Source organism: Dreissena polymorpha, chromosome 8, assembly GCF_020536995.1.
Source record: "Dreissena polymorpha isolate Duluth1 chromosome 8, UMN_Dpol_1.0, whole genome shotgun sequence".
Classification (NCBI taxonomy): domain Eukaryota; kingdom Metazoa; phylum Mollusca; class Bivalvia; order Myida; family Dreissenidae; genus Dreissena; species Dreissena polymorpha.
In genome coordinates this window covers 36,741,044-36,764,306 of record NC_068362.1, presented here as the reverse complement: position 1 = coordinate 36,764,306, position 23,263 = coordinate 36,741,044, and the positions used below count along the sequence as shown (strand labels likewise).

Sequence of the window (23,263 nt, the reverse complement as noted above, 5' to 3'; positions counted from 1 at the left end):
CACACTGCGCGTAAATTTTGAGGCGAACGGATCGCGAAAGATCCAATCATGTAGTTGTCATACTGTACTTGTATATTTGAGAATATGAATTATATTAGAAATTAAATTGGAATAAAATTCAAATATGTTGTTGTCGTTGACATTGATAGAAAGGGACGGACTTGCCCTATACACAATGTAGCGAAAAGTAGTTGTTGCGAATCTCGTCATTATGGCGATATGCGCATGACGTAAATCGAACAATAGGTTACATACTATTAAATTAAGAGAAATGAACTTTGTTGTTACTGTGTGTCTTCCATGAACAATTAACGATTACGTGACAAAAAACAGTTGTATAAGTGATAGTACTACCACTAGTAGTAGAAGCAGTTAAATAATAGTGGTACTACCACTAGTTGTAGAAGCATTTGTACAAGTAGTGGTACTACAATTAGTTGTAGAAGCAGTTGTACAAGGAGTGGTACTACAGCTAGTTGTAGAAGCAGTTGTACAAGTAGTAGCACTACAACTAGTTGTAGAAGCTGTTGTACAAGTAGTGGTACTACAACTAGTTGTAGAAGCTGTTGTACAAGTAGTAGCACTACAACTAGTTGTAGAAGCTGTTGTTCAAGTAATAGCACTACAACTAGTTGTAGAAGCTGTTGTACAAGTAGTAGCACTACAACTAGTTGTAGAAGCTGTTGTACAAGTAGTAGCACTACAACTAGTTGTAGAAGCTGTTGTTCAAGTAATAGCACTACAACTAGTTGTAGAAGCAGTTGTACAAGTAGTAGCACTACAACTAGTTGTAGAAGCTGTTGTACAAGTAGTGGTACTACAACTAGTTGTAGAAGCTGTTGTACAAGTAGTAGCACTACAACTAGTTGTAGAAGCTGTTGTTCAAGTAATAGCACTACAACTAGTTGTAGAAGCTGTTGTACAAGTAGTAGCACTACAACTAGTTGTAGAAGCTGTTGTACAAGTAGTAGCACTACAACTAGTTGTAGAAGCTGTTGTACAAGTAGTAGCACTACAACTAGTTGTAGAAGCTGTTGTACAAGTAGTGGTACTACAACTAGATGTAGAAGCTGTTGTACAAGTAGTGGTACTACAACTAGTTGTAGAAGCTGTTGTACAAGTAGTAGCACTACAACTAGTTGTAGAAGCTGTTGTTCAAGTAATAGCACTACAACTAGTTTTAGAAGCTGTTGTACAAGTAGTGGTACTACAACTAGTTGTAGAAGCTGTTGTACAAGTAGTAGCACTACAACTAGTTTTAGAAGCTGTTGTACAAGTAGTAGCAATACAACTAGTTGTAGAAGCTGTTGTACAAGCAGTAGCACTACAACTTGTTGTAGAAGCAGTTGTACAAATAGAAGTACTACCACTAGTTGTAGAAGCAGTTGTACAAGTAGTAGTACTACCACTCGTCATAGAAGCAGTTTTACAAGTTGTAGTACTACAACTAGTTGTAGAAGGAGTTGTACAAGTAGTTTTACTACCACTAGTTGTAGAAGCAGTTGTGCAAGTAGAACTACTACCAATAGTTGAAGTAGCAGTTGTACAAGTAGTGGTACTACACCTAGTTGTTGAAGCAGTTGTGCAAGTAGCACTACTACCAATATTTGTAGAAGCAGTTGTCATATAGGAGTACTACCAATAGTTGTAGAAGCAGTTGTCAAGTAGTAGTAGTAACAATAGTTGTAGAAGCAGTTGTCAAGTAGGAGTACTATAGGTATATAACAGTTTTACTATAAGCAGTAGTTTAACAAGTAGTAGTAGTAACAATAGTTGTAGAAGCAGTTGTCAAGTAGGAGTACTATAGGTATATAACAGTTTTACTATAAGTAGTAGTTTAACAAGTAGTAGTAGTAACAATAGTTGTAGAAGCAGTTGTCAAGTAGGAGTGCTATAGGTATATAACAGTTTTACTATAAGTAGTAGTTTAACAAGTAGTAGTAGTAACAATAGTTGTAGAAGCAGTTGTCAAGTAGGAGTGCTATAGGTATATAACAGTTTTACTATAAGTAGTAGTTTAACAAGTAGTAGTAGTAACAATAGTTGTAGAAGCAGTTGTCAAGTAGGAGTGCTATAGGTATATAACAGTTTTACTATAAGTAGTAGTTTAACAAGTAGTAGTAGTAACAATAGTTGTAGAAGCAGTTGTCAAGTAGGAGTGCTATAGGTATATAACAGTTTTACTATAAGTAGTAGTTTAACAAGTAGTAGTAGTAACAATAGTTGTAGAAGCAGTTGTCAAGTAGGAGTGCTATAGGTATATAACAGTTTTACTATAAGTAGTAGTTTAACAAGTAGTAGTAGTAACAATAGTTGTAGAAGCAGTTGTCAAGTAGGAGTGCTATAGGTATATAACAGTTTTTACTATAAGTAGTAGTTTAACAAGTAGTAGTAGTAACAATAGTTGTAGAAGCAGTTGTCAAGTAGGAGTGCTATAGGTATATAACAGTTTTACTATAAGTAGTAGTTTAACAAGTAGTAGTAGTAACAATAGTTGTAGAAGCAGTTGTCAAGTAGGAGTGCTATAGGTATATAACAGTTTTACTATAAGTAGTAGTTTAACAAGTAGTAGTAGTAACAAAAGTTGTAGAAGCAGTTGTCAAGTAGGAGTGCTATAGGTATATAACAGTTTTACTATAAGTAGTAGTTTAACAAGTAGTAGTAGTAACAATAGTTGTAGAAGTAGCTGAAGTATAACCAGTATTTTACGCTGTTTTTAGAACTGCGGTACGTGTATACATTTGGTGAACCGATGCGTTCATGTGCATAAGCTTGTCGACATGTATAATCCACATGATTGAATGTTAAAATCTCGAGTTTTATCATTTTTCAGTTTATGAATATGAATAAACGTTTAAGTTGTTAGTATTCCTATATCTTTAGGAAATTAAAATATGTCTTTTAAGAAAGCTACTTATTACACAGTATGATTTTTTTAGCAATTTAATGCAACAACGTATGCTATGCTGATTACCTGTTTTGTTTTAGGAACATTGCTCTAATTGATTAGTCACAACTGCGATATCTATACGACTCCTTGTATTTTTTAATGAAGCCACAATTTCGAAATGTGCAGTTCAAGACTTAAGAGCATTCGTTTTTTCAATGGCATTATTAACGTTATTTTTATCTATGTATCAGATATTGTGTGCCTGCACAATAAATTGTCAAAGTCGAATGAAAAGCCTGCTGCATGTCACGTGAAACAATGATGTCTGATCTACCCAATGGAAAATGATCTTTGTAGTACGTAGCTTTATTCCAAGTGCGCATGTCGCATTATTGGATTTGTGAGCTGTTCACTTTCTCTGAAGCTAGTGGAGCATCAAGATGTTTGGAAAACTTACGAAAGTACTGCTTCTGGTGCACTACTTTTTTGCGAGATGTGAAAGCGCGGCAAAGAACTCACAGATCATGAGAGTTTCTGACGCGAAAAAATACCATATGTGGAGATGTCGAGCTTATCGGCCAGGGGATTCTTTGATTGCGCTGCGCTTTGCCGTGACGACTGTTTGTTTCTGAAGTATGAGGACAATGGATCGGGCTCAGGCACATGTGACCTGTACAATCTAAGGGACGAGATCTCTACCAAGCTGAAATTTGTGAATGGTTCAAATGTGTACAAAAAGGTAAACTCAGATTTGCACTTTATTTACATGTTTTTCAAACATAACGTATATCGTATCAATATGTTCATATATTCACACACACATTATATTATGTATTAACGTGTTTTTTCGTCAATGATATGAATGTTAAACCACTGAGAAGTGTGCTTTGAAGCAATGTATATTAAATCTTGTTTACCGAATTATTATGAACAGTGTTTATATAAACATAAACTGGAATCTATAAAAACAGCAGACTTAATGAATATCTACCAATTTTTAAAATTTTGTTTTTAAATATAGTTTAAATATTTAACATAACAGTAAACACAACTAAAATTCGCAGACTAATGCACTATAAACTGTTTAGGATTTCAGTTGTTATTCACATGCGATATCAGTTATCCTTAAACTATGAACAGATAATATTTTAAGGTAATACTGCCTCCTTATGTTTGTTTTGATCTTCATCAAATAAATCAGTTACTGCGTTAAAAAAGTAAACGGACTAGAGGGCGTCTCAATAGGCCATAGGCTTTCCATGACATCGGGCTAAAATTGTGTTTAAACTAAAATAATAAAAGCCGCTCGATATTGAAAACGGTGCGCTTCAAACAGTCATATGATGCACCAATACAGCCCGTTATTTATTGTTGCATAAACCGACTCTCATGAAGCATTTCAAACTGAGCTGAACGTGTCTCTGATTGGGAAAGGAAAAAGTGCTCAAGCGAGTAGTGTAACGATAAGTATTCAAAGTGTAACGATAATTATTCGAAGTGTAACGATTATTATTCAAAGTGTAACGAAAATTATTCAACTACTATTATACGGTGAAGCTGTAAATCATTGATCCAAAGAAATGAGCCTCACTCGATGAACAGGAGGTTTAATAAATGTGCGTAAAGTGTCGTCCCAAATTAGACTGTGCTGTCCGCACAGGCTAATCAGGGACGACACTTTCCGCATTTATTGTATTTTTTGTTTAAAGGGAGTCTCTTCTTAGCAAAAAAAAGTTAAAGCGGAGAGTGTCGTCCCTGATTAGCCTGTGCAGACTGCACAGGCTAATCTGGGACGACACTTAAACCACATGCAGTATACCCCTCATTTTCACAGAGCACGGCCAAAATGGAGGCATAGTGTCTTTGTATTGTTTGATACTTTATATATGTGCATGTGTAAAATCTACATATGCGTGCGTTTGTTCAAATATTTATGTTTTATATTGTTTTACATAATTGGAACAATGAGTGTAATGGTTTGTTTCATTCAGTTGTGAAAAAACGCAAAGACTTTTACTTTGTAATTTAGGTGTAAACAATAAGATGTGTACATTTTTGTATATAATTTTAAAACTAAAATAATTGTAAAACAAAAGCGCATATTTTAATAAATTATTCATATGGTGACATTTACTAAATATTTATTAATAATGACTAAATACCTTCTGTAAAGTAGTATTGGCTTTTAATAGACAATCCTTGCAAATCGTCGAACGGCTATACATCTGTCGTATTTCACAACAGGGCCATTCAGTTACAAACTTCGTACAAAAGACATGTAATTTATACATACCCGAATCGACGTTTTCCAAATAATTTAAATGATCATGTGCTTTCTATTTGACAAGTCTATCCCCCGCCGATGTTTTTGTTGGAATCTTGGAAACAAAAATATGGAACGAAGCCAGAGACTTCTGTCAGAGTCTGTGAATCAGCTTGACCATCGCTGACAGCACCGCCAAGGTGGACAGAATGTACAGCCGGATAAGTAAATGGAACTTTTGGGTAGGAGGCAAGCGAAATGGGACGACCTGGAACTGGCTATCCGGGGCGGTCGTGACGCCCGCTCCTATAGTAAATGGCAATGGAGCGTGTCTTGAGGGGTGGTCTAGATGGTTGAGCGATGCCAGTTGCAGTTATATGTTATGGTCATTTTGTGAATATAAGCTATAATAAAAAATTCAAACGTTTGCATGCAAAACATGAAAATGTGTTCTTGTAATGATCAGTCTCAAAATGAGTTTTCTATACATGTTGCTTAATTCTGATTATTTTTAAAGAAATATAAACATCGTACCATCAAATGTGTTGAGTTATTTTCCTTTTTGAAACAGTTTGACAAAAGAACAATTAATGATGTCAGAGACTTAAACGACACTTTCCGCGCATTAAGTAGTGTAAACTGACGGTACTGAAATACGATAAATATATTACGTTCCATATTAATATACGGTAAAATAGAGATACGACTATCTTACTGAACTACGGCAATAGTTAGAGGATAATACACGGCTGAGCCGGGCCGGGCAGTGATTATTGGCCCGCAGGGAGCATAACGGCCCGAGGGCTTTAGCCCGAGGGCCGTTTGCGACCTGGGGCCGATTATCACTGCCCGTCCCGGCTTAGCCGTGTATTAACGTCTATAATATATATCTTACTTTTATACTAAATTATAGATGGGCACAGGTTTTGAGTCATAAAATCATACTATTTTGGTCCTTCACTAAAATTTATGAAGAACCATCTCTCCGTACTTATATTTTCATTGAATTGATTACGCAATTTATGACGTATCTCATGTAACGTAATTTAAATGACGAAACTAGCTAGACGCTTTGGATTTAAGGACAACAACAAATCGGACTTAGAGTGTTTTTATTTAACAGTTAAATGTTTTTAAGCATTGAACGATAAGTGTGTGTGTTTACGATATATTATTATAATATTATGAATGTGAATAACAGTGTTGGGATAAAAAACTGGAATGAAACTGGTGAGACTGCATTTTCGATTTCGTTAAAAATAAATTAATTTAAATTTAAGAAAAGTGTAAGTAAATTGTTCTTTAACTGTTCGAAGGAAATCGATGTTAAATTATAAGGGTAATTTCTTTGATGAATAAGTCGTTCCTTTGTCAGTCGATCAAAGAATGTCTATCCAGAGATCCACAAAGAATTGCCTGCTTACATCCAGTGCTTTAAAATGGAAAAGTTGGATGGCGATCAAGAAATGTGTCCAAAATTTTAATTCGTCATGGAAGCAAATTAAACTTTACGAGAATAAACATGGTTATTACACAACTTCGGTGTGTAGAACATAACCTAGATGTTTTACTTTGTTATGGCTAAGACTAGATGTGGACGCCATTTTTTCCAGTTGAACGTAGCGCGCACATTCTGAGGGCCGAATATAAATAATCGGCCCTAGGGCCGAATATTTATAATGACCCCGCAATGGTGATAATGGCATGAACAACTGTACGAATTTGTTACTATATATAGATCTAGTAAGGTATGTATTATTTTAATATAAAACCGTGAGCACCTACACAAACAAAACTGAATAAGAATATTGGATACACATCTTTCGTGCAATTAACGCCAATTGAGTTGACGTATATTAAGACAATACTAACGTGTATTAAGAAAATGCTGACGTATATTAAGACAATACTAGCGTGTATTAAGACAATATATTGACGTGTATTAAGACAATACTGACATGTATTAAGACAATACTAACGTGCATTAAGACAATTTTACTGACGTGTATAAAGACAATACTGACGTGTATTAAGACAATACTGACGTGTATTAAGACAATACTGACGTGTATAAAGGCAATATTGGCGTGTATTAAGACAATACTGACGTGTATTAAGACTATACGGACGTGTATTAAGACAATATTGACGTGTATTAAGACTACGGACGTGTATTAAGACAATACTGACGTGTATTAAGACAATATTGACGTGTATTCAGACAATACTGACGTGTATTAAGACAATATTGACGTGAATTAAGACAATACTGACGTGTATTAAGACAATTCTGTTGTTTATAAAGACAATATTGACGTATATTAAGACAATACTGACGTGTATAAAGACAATAATGACGTTTATAACGACATGTATTAAGAAAATATTGACGTGTATTAAGACAAAATTGACGTGGGTGCGCTTGTATGTGGGCGGCGGGCTCTGCACACTGGTAAATGTGGCAAGAAGCAACTGCCCTCTACGACTGACGGACGCGAGCAACTTGAACAACCCTTCCACTTCCGCTCCAGACAAATACACATCATGCACATACAATATACTCAACATAATCCACCACAGATCACCATAACAATGTCCAGGGCACATTAAGGTCTCATTGCCGATTGACCATCGTGCAGTAATTTATTTGGATACAAAACAATCTTCTTTGGCGAATACCCGGACAGTCGGGTAAAATTTGACCTTATTTGGCTCAAAATTCAATATTTTCTCCTGAAAGATCACAGGTGTAGGTCGGTATTTAATGACGACGTGAAGCGACAGGGACGACCTGTAAATAAACTGTCGAATACACACACACACTCATGATAGGACTCTAATTGTTGCCCGCTTGACTGCTCAAGTTGACCGTGATGTCGATAAAATTACTTTAAAATTTACCATAATATTAGTGCAATTAGTACCAAATTTGCCGCACATCTCTGTGTATTATATCAATTTTCCTATGGCTGACGTATTACTATGCACACGCTTTTTATGATTTCATATACATGTAATGGGGAAGGTTATAACGTGTTGCCTGAGACGTCCCTAGAAGCGAACTAGCTTGATTCTGACGTCACTGCTTATTCTCCGTAAAGAGAATTTTCCCTGAGGTTGCAGCATTTGCTTTTTTTAAGCGGACGCCCGCTTGCCCGTGCCGGGTTAAAATCGTCGCGGGCAAGTGATTTTCCAAAGTAGATAGTCCGCCGGGCAAGTCTGTTTCGTATTAGCATACTTGCGGTATTTTTTTTCGACTTTTCCCCTTGTATCTATTTATTTTCTTTGGGTCAATATATTTGTTTATCAAGTACAAGTAAAACGAGATTTGATTGGTCGCTTGCATTGTATAAGCCAATCTAAACGCTCAAAACAAGTTCTACTCGGCAGACGTTTCAACATGGCGGACGGTAGCGTCCAGCCGATCTTTTCTATTTTTAATAAAAGTAACTCGAAACACTCAAAGGAACAATCCAAAACAACCGAAAAAGAAAGGAAGAGAATATATGAAAATGAATCACGAAAGCGTAAACTGTGAATAACTTGTATGTTACATATTCACAGTTCAAAATAGTGAGAAACTCTTCATTAAAGACATCATGATGATTTTCAATCTCTGAACAATCATTTTCACAGCACTATTTTAAGCCCTCCCCCTTTTAATCTATGCCATAACTTGTATAGATATAGTGACAAGTATATCGTTTTAAAATTTTAATAGTAATAAACTTTTCATATGTATTGTATTCAATAGTGACTATTCAATGAAATAAAACTGTCCAGATTTTGTTTTGTTGACAACTTTATATTATAACGAGAGCGCCGATGGCGCTGAAAGCATAGTTGCAAGATACAGGGAAGTTGCTGCTGAAGTAAATGTTTAGGTCAAAATATACTAAATAGTTTCCTTATATGTTTCGATGTAAAAGCGACAACTTTGAGCGAAAATAAATACAACATTTTGCACATAGAGACCCCCATAACCATACCTTTTATTGACGGGCATTCTTAGCTGAATCGATTTAAGCAATAAAAAAGATTTGTCATGTTCAAACCAAAAACAAATTCGACTCAAATCAAAATCGACTGTTTTTGCGCCTTTTTCGGCCGTTTTCTAGTGGATTGTAACCTTTTGCAATGCCATTTTTTACTTTAATCTCCAACTTTATCCTATTTCAGGGATTAAGTAGTGAACACCTATGCTTACCCTATCAATATCTCCAAACGATAAAACCAGAACAAAGTGTATAACATGCCTTCGATGAAAATATGATGATTTGTTTAGAAAGTACAGCCCTTCATGACTCGATTATTTAGTATATTGTAGCCTTAACGATTGCTGACATCACGAGTCGCCCCCCTTGTTAACAAAATGCTCTATTTTTAGAAACGGGAATTCCAAATAGTGACGAATGTGAATGGTTACAAAATGACATAACTATGAAAATAAATACGTAGAATTACATTATTTCACGCATACCATTATGCAACCATCCGTTTTCTTTTCCGACTTGATACATTTACAGCTTTCCATTTAATATTTTACAGACACAGCACTCGTCCAGAATTCGCGCGAATCCATTAAATCCGATGCCACATTTAAACCGTTAACTCTACTCGTAACGTAAATTTCTGGCTCAAAGTAAATCATTTTAACTTCAATTAACACAACTCTATTACTTTTAAACTCTACTTCATCAAATCCATAGAAAGCTACGTCAGAATCCATGTCATAAATCAGAAAACATTCATCGTACTCCGCCATTTTTTACACATTTTCAAAGAATAAAAGTGCTTTATGCCCCACTTCCTGCTGACAATATGTTTTAATTTCTATTTATAATTAACCGATGAAATGTTACATATACTTTAACCAGGGCCTTATTAATTCAGTTATGTAAACATTTGACCTCTCACAGAACAGTAAACGAAGGAAATAGAAATTGGGATCCCATATAAATTAGGTGTGAGGTCACTATCAACAAGAACAGAATTGTTTTACGAACGAAATTTGTTTTAGGTTATAAGATTTTTTGACATAAAACGGTCTTAGAAAAATTCACTAAAAACGGTGTCAGCAATATTCTTGGAAGAAAACGTTAGAAAAACGTTTCAAAAAAAAAATTTGTAAGAATTACCATATACTAAATTAAATAGATATTTCGTCTGATTTTTGATCAGGTAAGGCTTCATAAAGGGTAACCGACCGATGTGGATTTTCAAAATGTGGTATATACCATAAGCATAGGTGCAAGCACCTATGCTAAAAAACGATTATTATTTTATTGTTGATACATTGAATATAGCTGAAATTAAATCTAGAATAATAATGCATGTGAATCAATGCTTTAAAGATCAAATGACAATAAAAAATTGACTTCAAAATAGGGCAACCAGTTTTTAATGAGGGCAAGTAGATGTTCAAAGTAACTTGCCCCCTGGGCAAGTGAGTGTCAATTTCTTACGTTAACCCCTGGATCATCATTGTTTCGCATTTGTAACCATTTATATTTTTTCCGATTTTTAAATCGTCAAAAGATGCATACAATGGACAATACAACAAAAAATTGCAAATCTGATTTTTATTTTCAATTGTGTCAATTTATCAAACTGTGAACCGGTCCCTTTAATGTATTCTTATTCAGTCGTCAAGGCTGGGTTTTATGACGGCAACAAAAGGCACTCAGTTTCACATTTATTACTCTACTACTTCACTTGCATAGTTACACATAATTTGTATACAGTTTTTAAATATATAAATTATCATGCAGTATTTTAACAGCTTTATCACTAACATAAACAAGAGCACCGCCTTGCGGGTGCAGACCGCTCATCTATTTTCTTTTTAAAGGTGAAGGGACTCTCATTTTCAATCACAAAGGAGGGAGGAGTGGAGTGAAGAGGGGTGTATAGTGTGGGGTTGTGGACATTTATTACATTATCTTCCAAAAAAGCGAAAAAAAAAGAAAAAAAAAAATCGAGGGGGGGGGTATAGTGTGAGGGTGTGGTGATAATTTGTGAGATGATCTTAAAAAAAAAAAAAAAAAAAAAAAAATCAAAAAAAAAAATTGGGGGGGGTGGGGGGGGTGGGTATAGTGTGAGGGTGTGGTGGTCATTTGTGAGATGATCTTAAAAAAAAAAAAATTATGGGGGGGGAGGGGGGGGAGGGGGGGGGAGGGCACGGGGGATGGTTTGGGTGAAGTCTATTGTGGTATGTCAGGTAAGAGTAGTTTCATCAAAGTATCAATCAAATCTAATCATAAATAAAGAAGTTATGGCAATTTTAGCAAAATTTAATAATTTGACCTTGAGAGTCAAGGTCATTCAAAGGTCAAAGTAAAATTCAAGTTGCCAGGTACAGTAACCTCATGATAGCATGTAAGTATTTGAAGTTTGAAAGCAATAGCCTTGATACTTCGAGTGGATCGAAACACAAAATTTAACCATATATTAAAAGTTACTAAGTCAAAAAAGGGCCATAATTCCGTAACAATGACAACCAGAGTTATGCAACTTGTCCTTTTACTGTACCCTTATGATAGTTTGTGAGTGTTCCAAGTATGAAAGCAATATCTATGATACTTTAGGGGTAAAGTGGACCAAAACATAAATCTTAACCAAATTTTCAATTTTCTAAGTATAAAGGGCCCATAATTCCGTCCAAATGCCAGTCAGAGTTACATAACTTTGCCTGCACCGTCCCCTTATGATAGTTCATAAATCTTGCAAGTATGAAAGCAATAGCTTTGATACTGTAGGAATAAAGTGGACCTAAACACAAAACTTAATCAAATTTTCAATTTTCTAAGTATAAAAAGGGCACATAATTCTGTCAAAATGCCAGTCAGAGTTACATTACTTTGCCTGCACAGTCCCCTTATGATAGTTAGTAAGTGTTGCAAGTATGAAAGCAATAGCTTTGATGCTTAAGGAATAAAATGGACCTAAACACAAAACTTAACCAAAATTGTCAATTTTCTAAGTATAAAAAGGGCACATAATTCTGTCAAAATGCATGCCAGAGTTATCTAACTTTGCCTGCCCAGTCCCCTCATGATAGTTAGTAAGTGTACCAAGTTTGAATGCAATAGCATTGATACTTACTGAGAAAAGTGGAACTAAACGCAAAACTTAACCAAAATTTTCAATTTTTTTAGTATAAAAAGGGCACATAATTCTGTCAAAATGCACGCCAGAGTTATCTAACTTTGCCTGCCCAGTCCCCTCATGATAGTAAGTAAGTGTACCAAGTTTGAATGCAATAGCATTGATACTTTCTGAGAAAAGTGGACCTAAACGCAAAACTTAACCGGACGCCGACGCCGACGCCGACGCCAAGGTGATGACAATAGCTCATAATTTTTTTTCAAAAAATAGATGAGCTAAAAATGGCAATACAATATGGTGAATGTCATATATCAACCCCAATCAATATATTTACAATATTTTGTATGAAAAGCAAACGAGCCATGTAAATGTCAAAATAACTGTCAATTTGATTGTTTTTGTCAACAAAATTATCATAAATAAAAAAATATTTAACATCAGCATTAAAGATTCTTGTATAATGCAGTTTCAGATCAAAGATAACCAAACGTTAAAACATTACTGGATATTTAAGTATTCTTTTCCAAAAAAAGCAATGTACATTTCTGGAACCAGTATTACAAAAAACATACACAAACAATGTCATAAACATCACCAACACAAATCTGGACGGTACTTCAATTCTGCCGGGCTGAATGAATGATGGAAATGACTTCTGTAAACATCACCGACGCAAAACTGGACAGTAGTTCAATTCTGCCGAGCTGAATGAATGATGGAAATGATTTCCGTTACACCAGGCAGGGCACTGCAGAAGCCGAAGATGTACCAGTAGTCGTCGCAGGGCCATAGCTCAAACAGGAAGAATGTTAACGCGACAAAGGCACCGGCGTGGGTTGCGGTAGCTGAGACTATGTCAAGGAGTCACTTTGCACAGGCTTATCTGGTGCGACACTACGCACTTGCGTTAAGCCCAGTTTTCCCACAAAGAGGTTCATATAGTAGCACTGGTCCTATTACTGGTATGTCTGAATACCAAATTTTGCGTTTTCAAGATATAGAGTAGAACTAACTCTGGTTATCAACCTATTTTTTTCACTTACACTTATTTCATGGTCCCTTGATAACCCCTAGTAAGATATCAGAGTTTTTCTTGAAATGTTTAGCTGTGAGAATAGCAAGTTTACAGAAAACTGAACTAACTCTTATCATTACATCCCCCAGGCTCCCCCACCCCCTGAAAATCTTCTGAATTGCGTACTTAATAGTGATCAAACTAGTGGCCAATCAATTACGGATACATTCACTTCAACAATTCCACACCTAGCAAAAAGTACATTATTATTTTTTACACCGAAAACATTTCAGCATTAATAATTTAAAACCTGAATATTACAACTAAGTTCGACCACAACATAGCAGTAGGGCCATGGTTACGAGCTCTGAGAATGCTGGAAAAGCATTAGAAAACCCGAATATGTACCAGAATCTATCACAGGGCCATTCACGAATGATATAATAGGCCAGTGCTACAGAAGCTCCACAATGGGCGGCAATCGCTACGTGTCAGTCAAGGAGAAACCTGTTCTTGTGTGGGTTCTAAGCATTCTTAGTAATGCAAGCTGTTTTACACATTTCAGCCCTTGCTGAATTTACCCAGAACTCATTTTAACCCATTAATGCCCAGTGGACTCTCCCATCCTTCGAAACTGGATCAATTCATTTCCAAAATTAGGTATGTCTAGTATATTTATTTCTATATTAAGAATATTTCTTGCGGAAATACCTTTAAGCAAACAGCGCAGACCCTGATGAGACACTGCATCATGCGGCATCTCATCTGGGTCTCCGCTGTTTGCCAAGGCCTTTTTTCAAGAAGCTAGGCATAAATGGGTTAATCACATAAGAACCTTAGCTGGTGAGATTTTGAAACATTATATGGGTTCATCGTTAAACACGTACAATAGTTCAAAACTCACTGTTGTTATTCTCTTTCAAAACATTAGATACATAGCTGTTTAAATGTTAAAAGGCAATATCGGTCTTAAGAAGGGGACTGACATTTAACTCTTATCACTTTAAATACTTAACAATATAAATGCAGTTGAACAGATTTTTAAGTGCCAAAAGCAATTCAATAAATTTCACAGACCTTCAATGATTTAATATTAGTAAAAATATGTATCAAATATATGTTTTAAATATGTATTTTGCTGATTTGATATTGTAGTTATGCTATCATTAGGCATTGACATAAAGTTACAATTATTAAGCAAATACCAGTGGTAGTTAAGCAGCCTATTTCTGGTTAAGACTTAACAAAAATTACGTCACAGAAAAGTGGACAGCAACTTCTGAATTTGCTTAAAAAACATTAAACAAAGAACTTGCTGTGGGACATAACCAGGTTTTACGCTGACTTGAAACCACTTATCTGGAATAAGACTTCATTTGTGTTTACCTACCCTGCAACTTAACTGACACACATTATATATGAGTAAGGTGTTCATTTAAAAGGATACAGATGAGAGCCTGTGACGATGAGAACATGGTAAGGCCGCCCAGGAATCCCACCAACTCAATGGCAAACAATCCTAGAGCCACAGAGAGCCCTATGATCAACCTGAAATAACCACAGTCGTTCGTTGTTATAACACTAACAAATGACGTATAACGAAGTTTTTTGCATGTTATACCAATAACTAAGAAGTATGTGACATGGCGCAAAAAGACATCAATCTTGGAAAAGGTTTGTTTATTGAAATAATCATCTCATATAGAAAACTGTGTCCATTTATGACTTTGTGTGGCAAACCAGATTGTTTCTATTAACAATCCCATACCAAGATAGATGTCTTATTCTAACTTAACATAATACACTGTTAAATTTGGATACAATAAATGTGCTATAAAAACCATAACTAACTGCATGACTTTATTAAATCTAAAAATAAATACTAGATTAAAATAACTTAAGTTTAGGAATGACTCATTACAAACACAATTATTTAACAACAATAAATGTTGAAAGAACTTCAAGGCATAGCATGTGTCTCTTATTTTTGTTTTTTGTATGATAAAAAGAAATGTCAACATACTGCAAGTCCTTCTCATCATATTGCGCCTGTGTGTAGGTTCTAGGCAAACAGGATTCAATGTTGGGTCCCTGAAAACAAGGTTAATTCACTTTCATTATAACATCAGTGATTTTTTTTCATTTTATTTTTTACACACTGAGCCTTTTGGTTGAGAAAACAAGCGCGATAGACCATGAAATTGGGAAAAATTGAACATTATTAATATGACAATAAAAATAACAGTATAACAGTATACCAATTGTTTGTAAGTGCATGTTTAACTTCTTTCTTCAATTAATATTACAGGACTTTTTGCCTTCACATTTTTGGCACAGACATTGCACAAATCTAGTAGAGCCACAATACTTGACAAAAACGGCCATTTATTTTTAAATGTGAAAATTGGACTGTTTGGGCTTAAAACTGTCAAAACAGGCCATTTCACGATTCAAAATAACAATTTGATTTAATATTTTACATAAGCGAAACAAGATATTGACAGTGGTTAGGCTTTTCTATGGGGCCGCTTAACCCTTAAAGCGCTGGAGCTGAATTTTAAAGGCCTTTGCAAACAGTTTGGATCCAGATGAGACGCCACAGAACGTGGCGTCTCATCAGGATCCAAACTGTTTGCTATTCTGATAGTATTCTTTGAAAAAAATTGAAGAAAATGCTAATTTTAGAAATTCTGCAGACGACATTTTAGCAGACGACAAATTTCCCAGCATGCAAAGGGTTAAAAAAATCAGGCAAACAAGACCTGTATTATAAAGTGCTAGGGAATAAAATAGCTGTTTAATAAACTCAATAAACCAATTATTGAGTTTGTTGTAAAAGTTTGGTATGTTATTGGGAAAATTTGGTCAAATTAGGAAATTTTTTTACTTATTGCAATTGGAAAACAGCATTTTTCATCAACTACATATATCACTATGTGAAAAAAATTGGTGTACTGCGACCTAACCGATAGCGACACTTTTTGTTGGCAACATTACAACAGTTCCCAATATGGTGGATAAAGCGTACAAAAGAATAACAAAGTAAATAAAAAGCAATTATTGCTTTCTTTAATGGTACCATTTGCATGAGTTTTGCTTTAGACAGGTAAACGTTGATAAGTTTTTGCAGTATCAGTGTTCCTTAGCCTTTACAGTGGTGATGAAAGTTTGCACCTTTGGACAATAGACGGCGCATTGCAACTCTAAGAAACCCTTTGGGTAATAAAGCTGAGAGTTGAAGTATTGCAAATAGTTTAGGCCATAGAAAACAAGGGCTGTTTGTAAAACATGCATGCCCCCCATATGGGCTGTCAGTTGTAGTGGCAGCCATTGTGTGAATACGTTTTTTTGTCACTGTGACCTTGACCTTTGACCTATTGTAAGTTATCATCCGGAAACCATTGTACTATTTCGAGTCACTGTGACCTTGACCTTTGACCTAGTGACCTGAAAATCAATAGTGGTCATCTGCCAGTCATGATCAAGGGGGAAGTGAGAGGGGGGGTATAATGTGGGGTGGGGTAATTTATTAGATGTTTAAAAAAAAAAATTGGGGGGGGGGGGGGGGGGCGGGGGGGGGGGTAGGGGAGAGTGAGAGGGGGTTTATAGGGTTTATAATGTGGGGTGTGGTAATTTATAAGATGTTTAAAAAAAAAAAAAATTTTTTGGGGGGGGGGGGGGGGAGGGGGGGTGGGGGTGAGGGGGGTTGAGAGGGGGGGTATAATGTGGGGTGGGGTAATTTATAAGTTGTTTAAAAAAAAAAAAATTTGGGGGGGGAGGTGGTAGGGGTTGGGGGGTGAGAGGGGGGTTATAATGTGGGGTGTGGTAATTTATTAGATGTTTAAAAAAAAATTTTTTTTTTTTTTGGGGGGGGGGGGGTAGGGGGGTAGGGGGGTGGGGGTGAGAGGGGGGTATAATGTGGGTGGGGTAATTTATTAGATGTTTAAAAAAAAATATTTGGGGGGGGGGGTGGTATGGGGGTGGGGGTGGTTGAGAGGGGGGTATAATGTGGGGTGTGGTAATTTATTAGATGTTTAAAAAAAAAAATTTTTTTGGGGGGGGGGGTGGGGGGTTAGGGGGGTGAGAGGGGGGTATAATGTAGGGTGTGGTACTTTATTAGATGTTAAAAAAAATTGGGGGGGGGGGAGGGGGGTGGGGGGTAGGGGGTGGGGGATAGGGGTATAATGTGGGGTGTGGTAATTTATAAGATGATGTTTAAAAAAAAAAATTGGGGGGGGTGAGGTTGGGGGGGGGGAGGGATTCTGGTAGAGGTGTGGGGTATTGTTTGGGTGGAATCCATTGTGGTATTCAGGTAAGTGTTGTTTTGTCAAAGTAATAATAAATGTGATCATAAAAAATAACAAATGATCTCACACTGACATGAACAAATATCCTCTATTTATTAAACATGAAATTAAAACTTATTGCATTTGTTTTCCCTGTATATATGAAAGATATAATAGTGTATTACCTCCCCTGTCCTGCTTATATTTATATTAATCAACAAAATTAAACATTAACACAATATTTAATATACAAAATATACAAAAAATCTCATATTCTGATAATATTTTTACTGATCCACTTTATTTTATTCAAAGGATGATGTTTCATTGGACTGATAATTATAGATTTAGGATTACAGACCAGTTGCTTCAGTTATATTGTTCAGAGTTCGCCCTGTTGGACGCATATGCGTTCTTGAGTTATCATCCAAAAACCATTTTACTATTTCGGGTCACCGTGACCTTGACCTTTGACCTAGTGACCTCAAAATCAATAGGGGTCATCTGCGAGTCATGATCAATGTACCTATGAAGTTTCATGATCCTAGGCCCAAGCGTTCTTGAGTTATAATCCGGAAACCACCTGGTGGATGGATGGACCGACCGACAGACCGACCGACCGACATGTGCAAAGCAATATACCCCCTCTTCTTCGAAGGGGGGCATAATAAATAACTAGATTCTCATCCAAATTTTGGGGAAAATTGGGGCGGGTGGGTGGGTTTTATTTTTCATATTTGCAAATCCATTCAATCGAATATTCGAATATTCGCATAAAACAGCTGGATTGATTTAATTTCTATTACTCTTTAGGCAAAATATATCAGAAAAGAGTAAAACTTGTTCTGTGTAATTATAATTATAATTACTGGGGTTTTAGAACAAGACAGAAATAAACCTAGTGAGGATGACAATTTTATATGCTTAATTTTTTTACTCAATTTCTTTCAAGATTCAGTTAAACATGCGAACATAACCTGCTTTTAATTTTTTACTCAACGATGTTGGACTTCAGATTGTAAACAACTTCTTTTCCCTTACGCAGAGGGAAATTATAACTTAGTATATTAAAGCCACTGACAAGCACATTGCACAATGCCGCCTTTTCGGTTTGACTGCGAACGTGAGACAATCGATATGATAACAGGACCCCTGTTAATTGATCGATTTTGACACGTAGCGTAGTCACCTATTCTGGTAGGCATTGCCATAGAGACGCTGCAGATTAGTGGGAACACAGATTTGAGGTGCAGTTAAGCCTCAGGTAAGGTACATGTATATATGGATTTTGTAAAATCCGGGACATTTGACAGATTTCCGGGACAATCCGGAACAATGGCATGTATGCGCTGTCGACTAATACTATGACCGATACTGTAATCTGGCACAAATAGAAGGAAAAACATCATGTCATAGAATTTTATTTTTATTTGAAATTTTAATGTAACGATAGCATGTACATTTATATAAAGAAACATATCAATAAGGCATGCAAAGTACACCAAATATTCAAGAACAAATATAAGAAAAAACATAATGTCATAAAATTTTATTTTTATCTGAAATTGTAAAATTATTATTTGACAGTCAATTGAAGCCCTTATTGGAACCTAAGGCTAATTGACAAACAACAGTTCCGGCCCTTTCTGAGAGTGTGTATATTGCATTGTGCAATTTGAGTAATTCACACATTTTAATGGCTGATCACAGAAACTTAATTATTGTTCGCCAGTCAATTGAAGCTGTTTATTGGCATCCCAATCACAAACAACAGTTTGGGGCCTTTCTTGGAGTGTGTATATTGCATTGCGCAATCAACGCTGATAGGTCCGCGCAATCAACGCTGATACGGGGCGCGTTATCAGTTTGACACGAAGAAAGTCACATCAAACATGTTAACCCCAAATGATTTCAGGTGCCAATTTGTAAGCCGCTCGCAGGTCATTAAATATAAGGGCAATTATGTTTGAAAAAAAATGTGAATATCAATTTTGTATTTCGAATACTGACCATTCAATCGAATATTTGAATATTCATATAATTTTGCCATCCCTAATAAGTAATGAAATGTTCAAGAATTTGTTGGTTTACATGCCTAACGCCTATATGTATGTATGTATGTAAAATTGTATAGAATAAAAGAAATACATTATCAAAATTTGACTATTGTGTGTTAATTTATCCTTTTAATATCATGTTAAACACATAATGACATTCAATAAAACATTGACTAGACAAAGCATTGACTAGACAAAGTAGTCAAGAAAATACAAATCTGTAACAGAACTATTTACATTATTTTTTCCGTATGACTAGATATCATTGATTAAAACATGGTATGCATTCAATAGACAGCATTTACTAGTTCAAGTTCAGCTTATATTAATTGGATGAAGATGTTTAGAATGAAGATGATACACATTTAATATGGGAAGTTTCAGGGGTGTCTCCAATACTATAAAGTCAATACAATTTCTTAGAAGTCAGCCGACAGTTTGACAAACTGTAACATTGGGTGACACCTGTGTCAATTCTAATTTATTTCATCCGACGAAGGCACAGACGATTTTCGGGTGGTTAACTTTTAATGATGGGGCTTGATCATACCAACCATAAATGAACTCATCGTACATGTCCGCGAGAGTTAAAAGTTTCTGCACATTTTGACACCCTCAGGATTCTCATTATGATTGTAAACAAAGGATTATTTTGGAATAGTAACCGATTCGGCCATGGGTCAAGGTCCAGGGCAAGGCCCTGGTAGGGGGGTCAGGTGGCGAAGCAAACGAATTCTATACATTTTAGGGACAAAATACTGCTATTCTCAGAGCATAAAAAGTTAAAATGCGGTCAAGAAAGAATAGACAATTTTAAGATTTTCACATTTTTAGTATACTGTACAATGTAAAAACATGTTATATTGATAGATCATTGCATGTTCCAATTCTATCAATTACCCGATAATCCAGTATTAATACGTTTTCTTTTTTTCAAAACCGAATTATGGCCAATATTGACGATGAATGTCGTCCGCCATTTAACGCAAGTGCATATACAAATTAAATTGTGGGATTGGGGAATTCCCATTGAACATGCGTGAATCACGTGACGCAATTTGAGAGCATTGAGAACTGTTTATATTTAGTAATTACGACAAATCAACGACTCAATCTAAACTGTTACATGTACCTCTTTTCAGAAAAGTTTGAGAAAGTGAAAGTGAATTTCTGAGAATAAAAACGCGTCTTTCTTTAAATTTTACCGAGTACTTTTCATTCCGGATCGTGATATAACTTGTCAGGTCATTCATGCATGTAGACCTATATGTATGCATAGTTTGGCAATCTCAAAACACGTTATTTACCTACTTATTACATTATGTGTTATGACCATTTGTATATCAAAATGCATTATTTAATTGAAGTATTTTCAAATGTGTATACTTAAATGTGTTATCCGAAATCATTTTCAGATTTCATTATTCATGAAAAATTTAGAAAATTCTAGCAACAGAGACACATTTCTCGTGTTTTTCATGTACAGATGAAAATCATGCCAAAATTAGACTTCATGTATAACGTCACGTCATTCTTCCTCGGGGAAAGCGTGGACTTTAATATTTAGATGCTGAATAACAACTTCGTAGGGCAGAGGTCGCTAATATCTTTTATTTTGGTAGAAAATCGAAGAGCATTTTTAATATGTGGAAACCTTTTCTCTCACTAAAAAAACTAGTTAATTACGCTCTACAGTGCTACATTCGTTGAGCTACGGTCAGTAATAATCTGTGAAATGTACAGCTATTTGATACAGATTCACGTGGGGTCGGCGTGTATTCGGCTGCCTGAGCGCTGATTGGTTGACGTGCTTACCAAGAAGAATTTGATTGACAGCTGGAAAAATAAACAGTAGCTCTTAGGCGGAGTTAATGGACTGACTGAATGACCGGGCGTCGCTCAACTATACTACGGTTATTCCTCGTCAATTATTGATGGTTTGCGTGATCAAAACTTCCGATCGCAATTTTAAAGATTCGGGAAAAACAACCGATTTTCTGGCGATTTTAAACGATGAATTCGATCGGCAATCGGTTAATAATGACAACCCTGCACCCTGTACCAATCTTTTATGGTTGTAACGCCATGTCTACACCTCAAAATAAGAAAGGTTTTGTTGTTGTCTTTGCTTGATCACTTTAATTTCAGACGACGCTTGTGCGCCGCTAAAAATCGATAAGCATCTCGGAGACATTGAGTTTCCGATTCGCACTTCACTATTTTCGTACTCAACCATTTCGTCCACAGAATTTTGCGGCTCGAATTTTTTTTCAAAATAAAAAATGTTCGGGCGGGATGATTTTTTTATGGGTGTGCGGGGATGAGAATCTAGGAATTTTCTTTTCTATGGCCTTATACATGGGCTTTTGAAAAAAAAAATATTAAAGAATAATCAATTTAAAACAGAATACCTACCCTTGACCAAAATATAATGATGATAAGAACCAAATGTGATATAATTGTAAGGAACCGAGCCGGCACCAATCCTGTGACTTTCATTGTTGCAGTAATTGAAGTCAAACAATTAAAACTTGTAGTTGTATACGCTTCCTTGCCTACGGAAGGTTTTAAAGATTGTAAACTTTCCCGACAACACACATGGGTTTGACAACAGTATCAACGCCTCAGTGAAGGTAATTTGCAACGCATTCAACTTAAGTCAAATTATTTGTGTTCTCTGAACAAGCCAAAACGCCTTGTTTGTCGATTACAAGCTTTGTCTAAGCTTGTTTGGCGGCCATTGTTGTTAACGTCTCGTTGCGAACGCGAACGCCGAGAAGTCCAAAGAATTACCGAATTAATATTTGAATTTAACGGAATACTTTCACTAGTATGTGGTATGTGGTTGTGGTTTTTCTGTTATTTAAACGAATAAATTTCAGTGAAACTCCCAAAACGAATTCGCATTACCAACGCCTAGTTAACGGACAAATTAAAGACTTGCCCCTTAACGGATCGTCTCTTAACGCGTCGCCCCTTATTGCATAACGACTCGCACCTAATTCATAACGACTCGACCAAGTGAACACTTAGATAGCAAAGTTGAAACATGAAAGTAATAAAAAAAAAGCTTCAACTTCGAAAAACGCATCAAAATGTTGACCCTGAGGGGTGAGGTGTTAGAAATCTGCATTTCATATTGGCATAATCCTAAGACAATCGATTCTGGTCGTGTTCAAAGGAAATATCTTCCAATTATCAACTCTACTTCTTTCTATGTAAATAGATGTGCATAGATTCTAGCTCGCTTCTTTTCACGTGACTTGCTGTTACAAGTTTACATAGATCAACTAGATCTACACGTAGATCTACTTGTCTCCCTTTCCGACCACGTTTACTCTGATGCTAATAACTAATTTGTATTTTTATAAAGAGGAAATTATACATATGATGATACATTTATTTATTGGTACTAAATATGATATATTTGCACTATTGTATAAGAGTTGTAATGTTTATTTCGGATTTTTTAGCGTTTAATTGACTAAACAAAAGCCCTTTATACATGTTTTACGTTACTGTAACCAGTGTTTTTGCCAACCAGTCAGTGCGCATGCGCGAAAAATCCCGAATGTAAACAATAACAATTAACTCGTCTATAGTAAGTTGTAATCGATTATCGTTGGATTTTTAAGAAACATTCCG

The 23,263-nt window shown here is 35.8% G+C and overlaps 1 protein-coding gene across 2 annotated transcripts; it reads right to left on the bottom strand.

Moving 5' to 3' along the window:
- Positions 1-12,627: 12,627 nt before the first annotated feature.
- Positions 12,628-22,395, bottom strand: LOC127841144 (transmembrane protein 107-like). 2 transcript variants are annotated; one of them, XM_052369775.1, is made up of 4 exons: positions 22,034-22,391; positions 15,299-15,366; positions 14,723-14,823; positions 12,628-13,105 (listed from the first exon to the last, which is right to left on the bottom strand). In XM_052369775.1, the coding sequence occupies exons 1-4, from the start codon at positions 22,115-22,117 to the stop codon at positions 12,951-12,953; spliced, it is 408 nt and encodes a 135-aa protein (XP_052225735.1). In that variant the 5' UTR covers positions 22,118-22,391; the 3' UTR covers positions 12,628-12,950. The 2 variants fall into 2 exon arrangements, with proteins under 2 accessions (XP_052225735.1, XP_052225734.1); XM_052369774.1 differs by having other exon boundaries at positions 12,963-13,759; positions 22,034-22,395.
- Between the last annotated feature and the right edge of the window lie 868 nt (positions 22,396-23,263).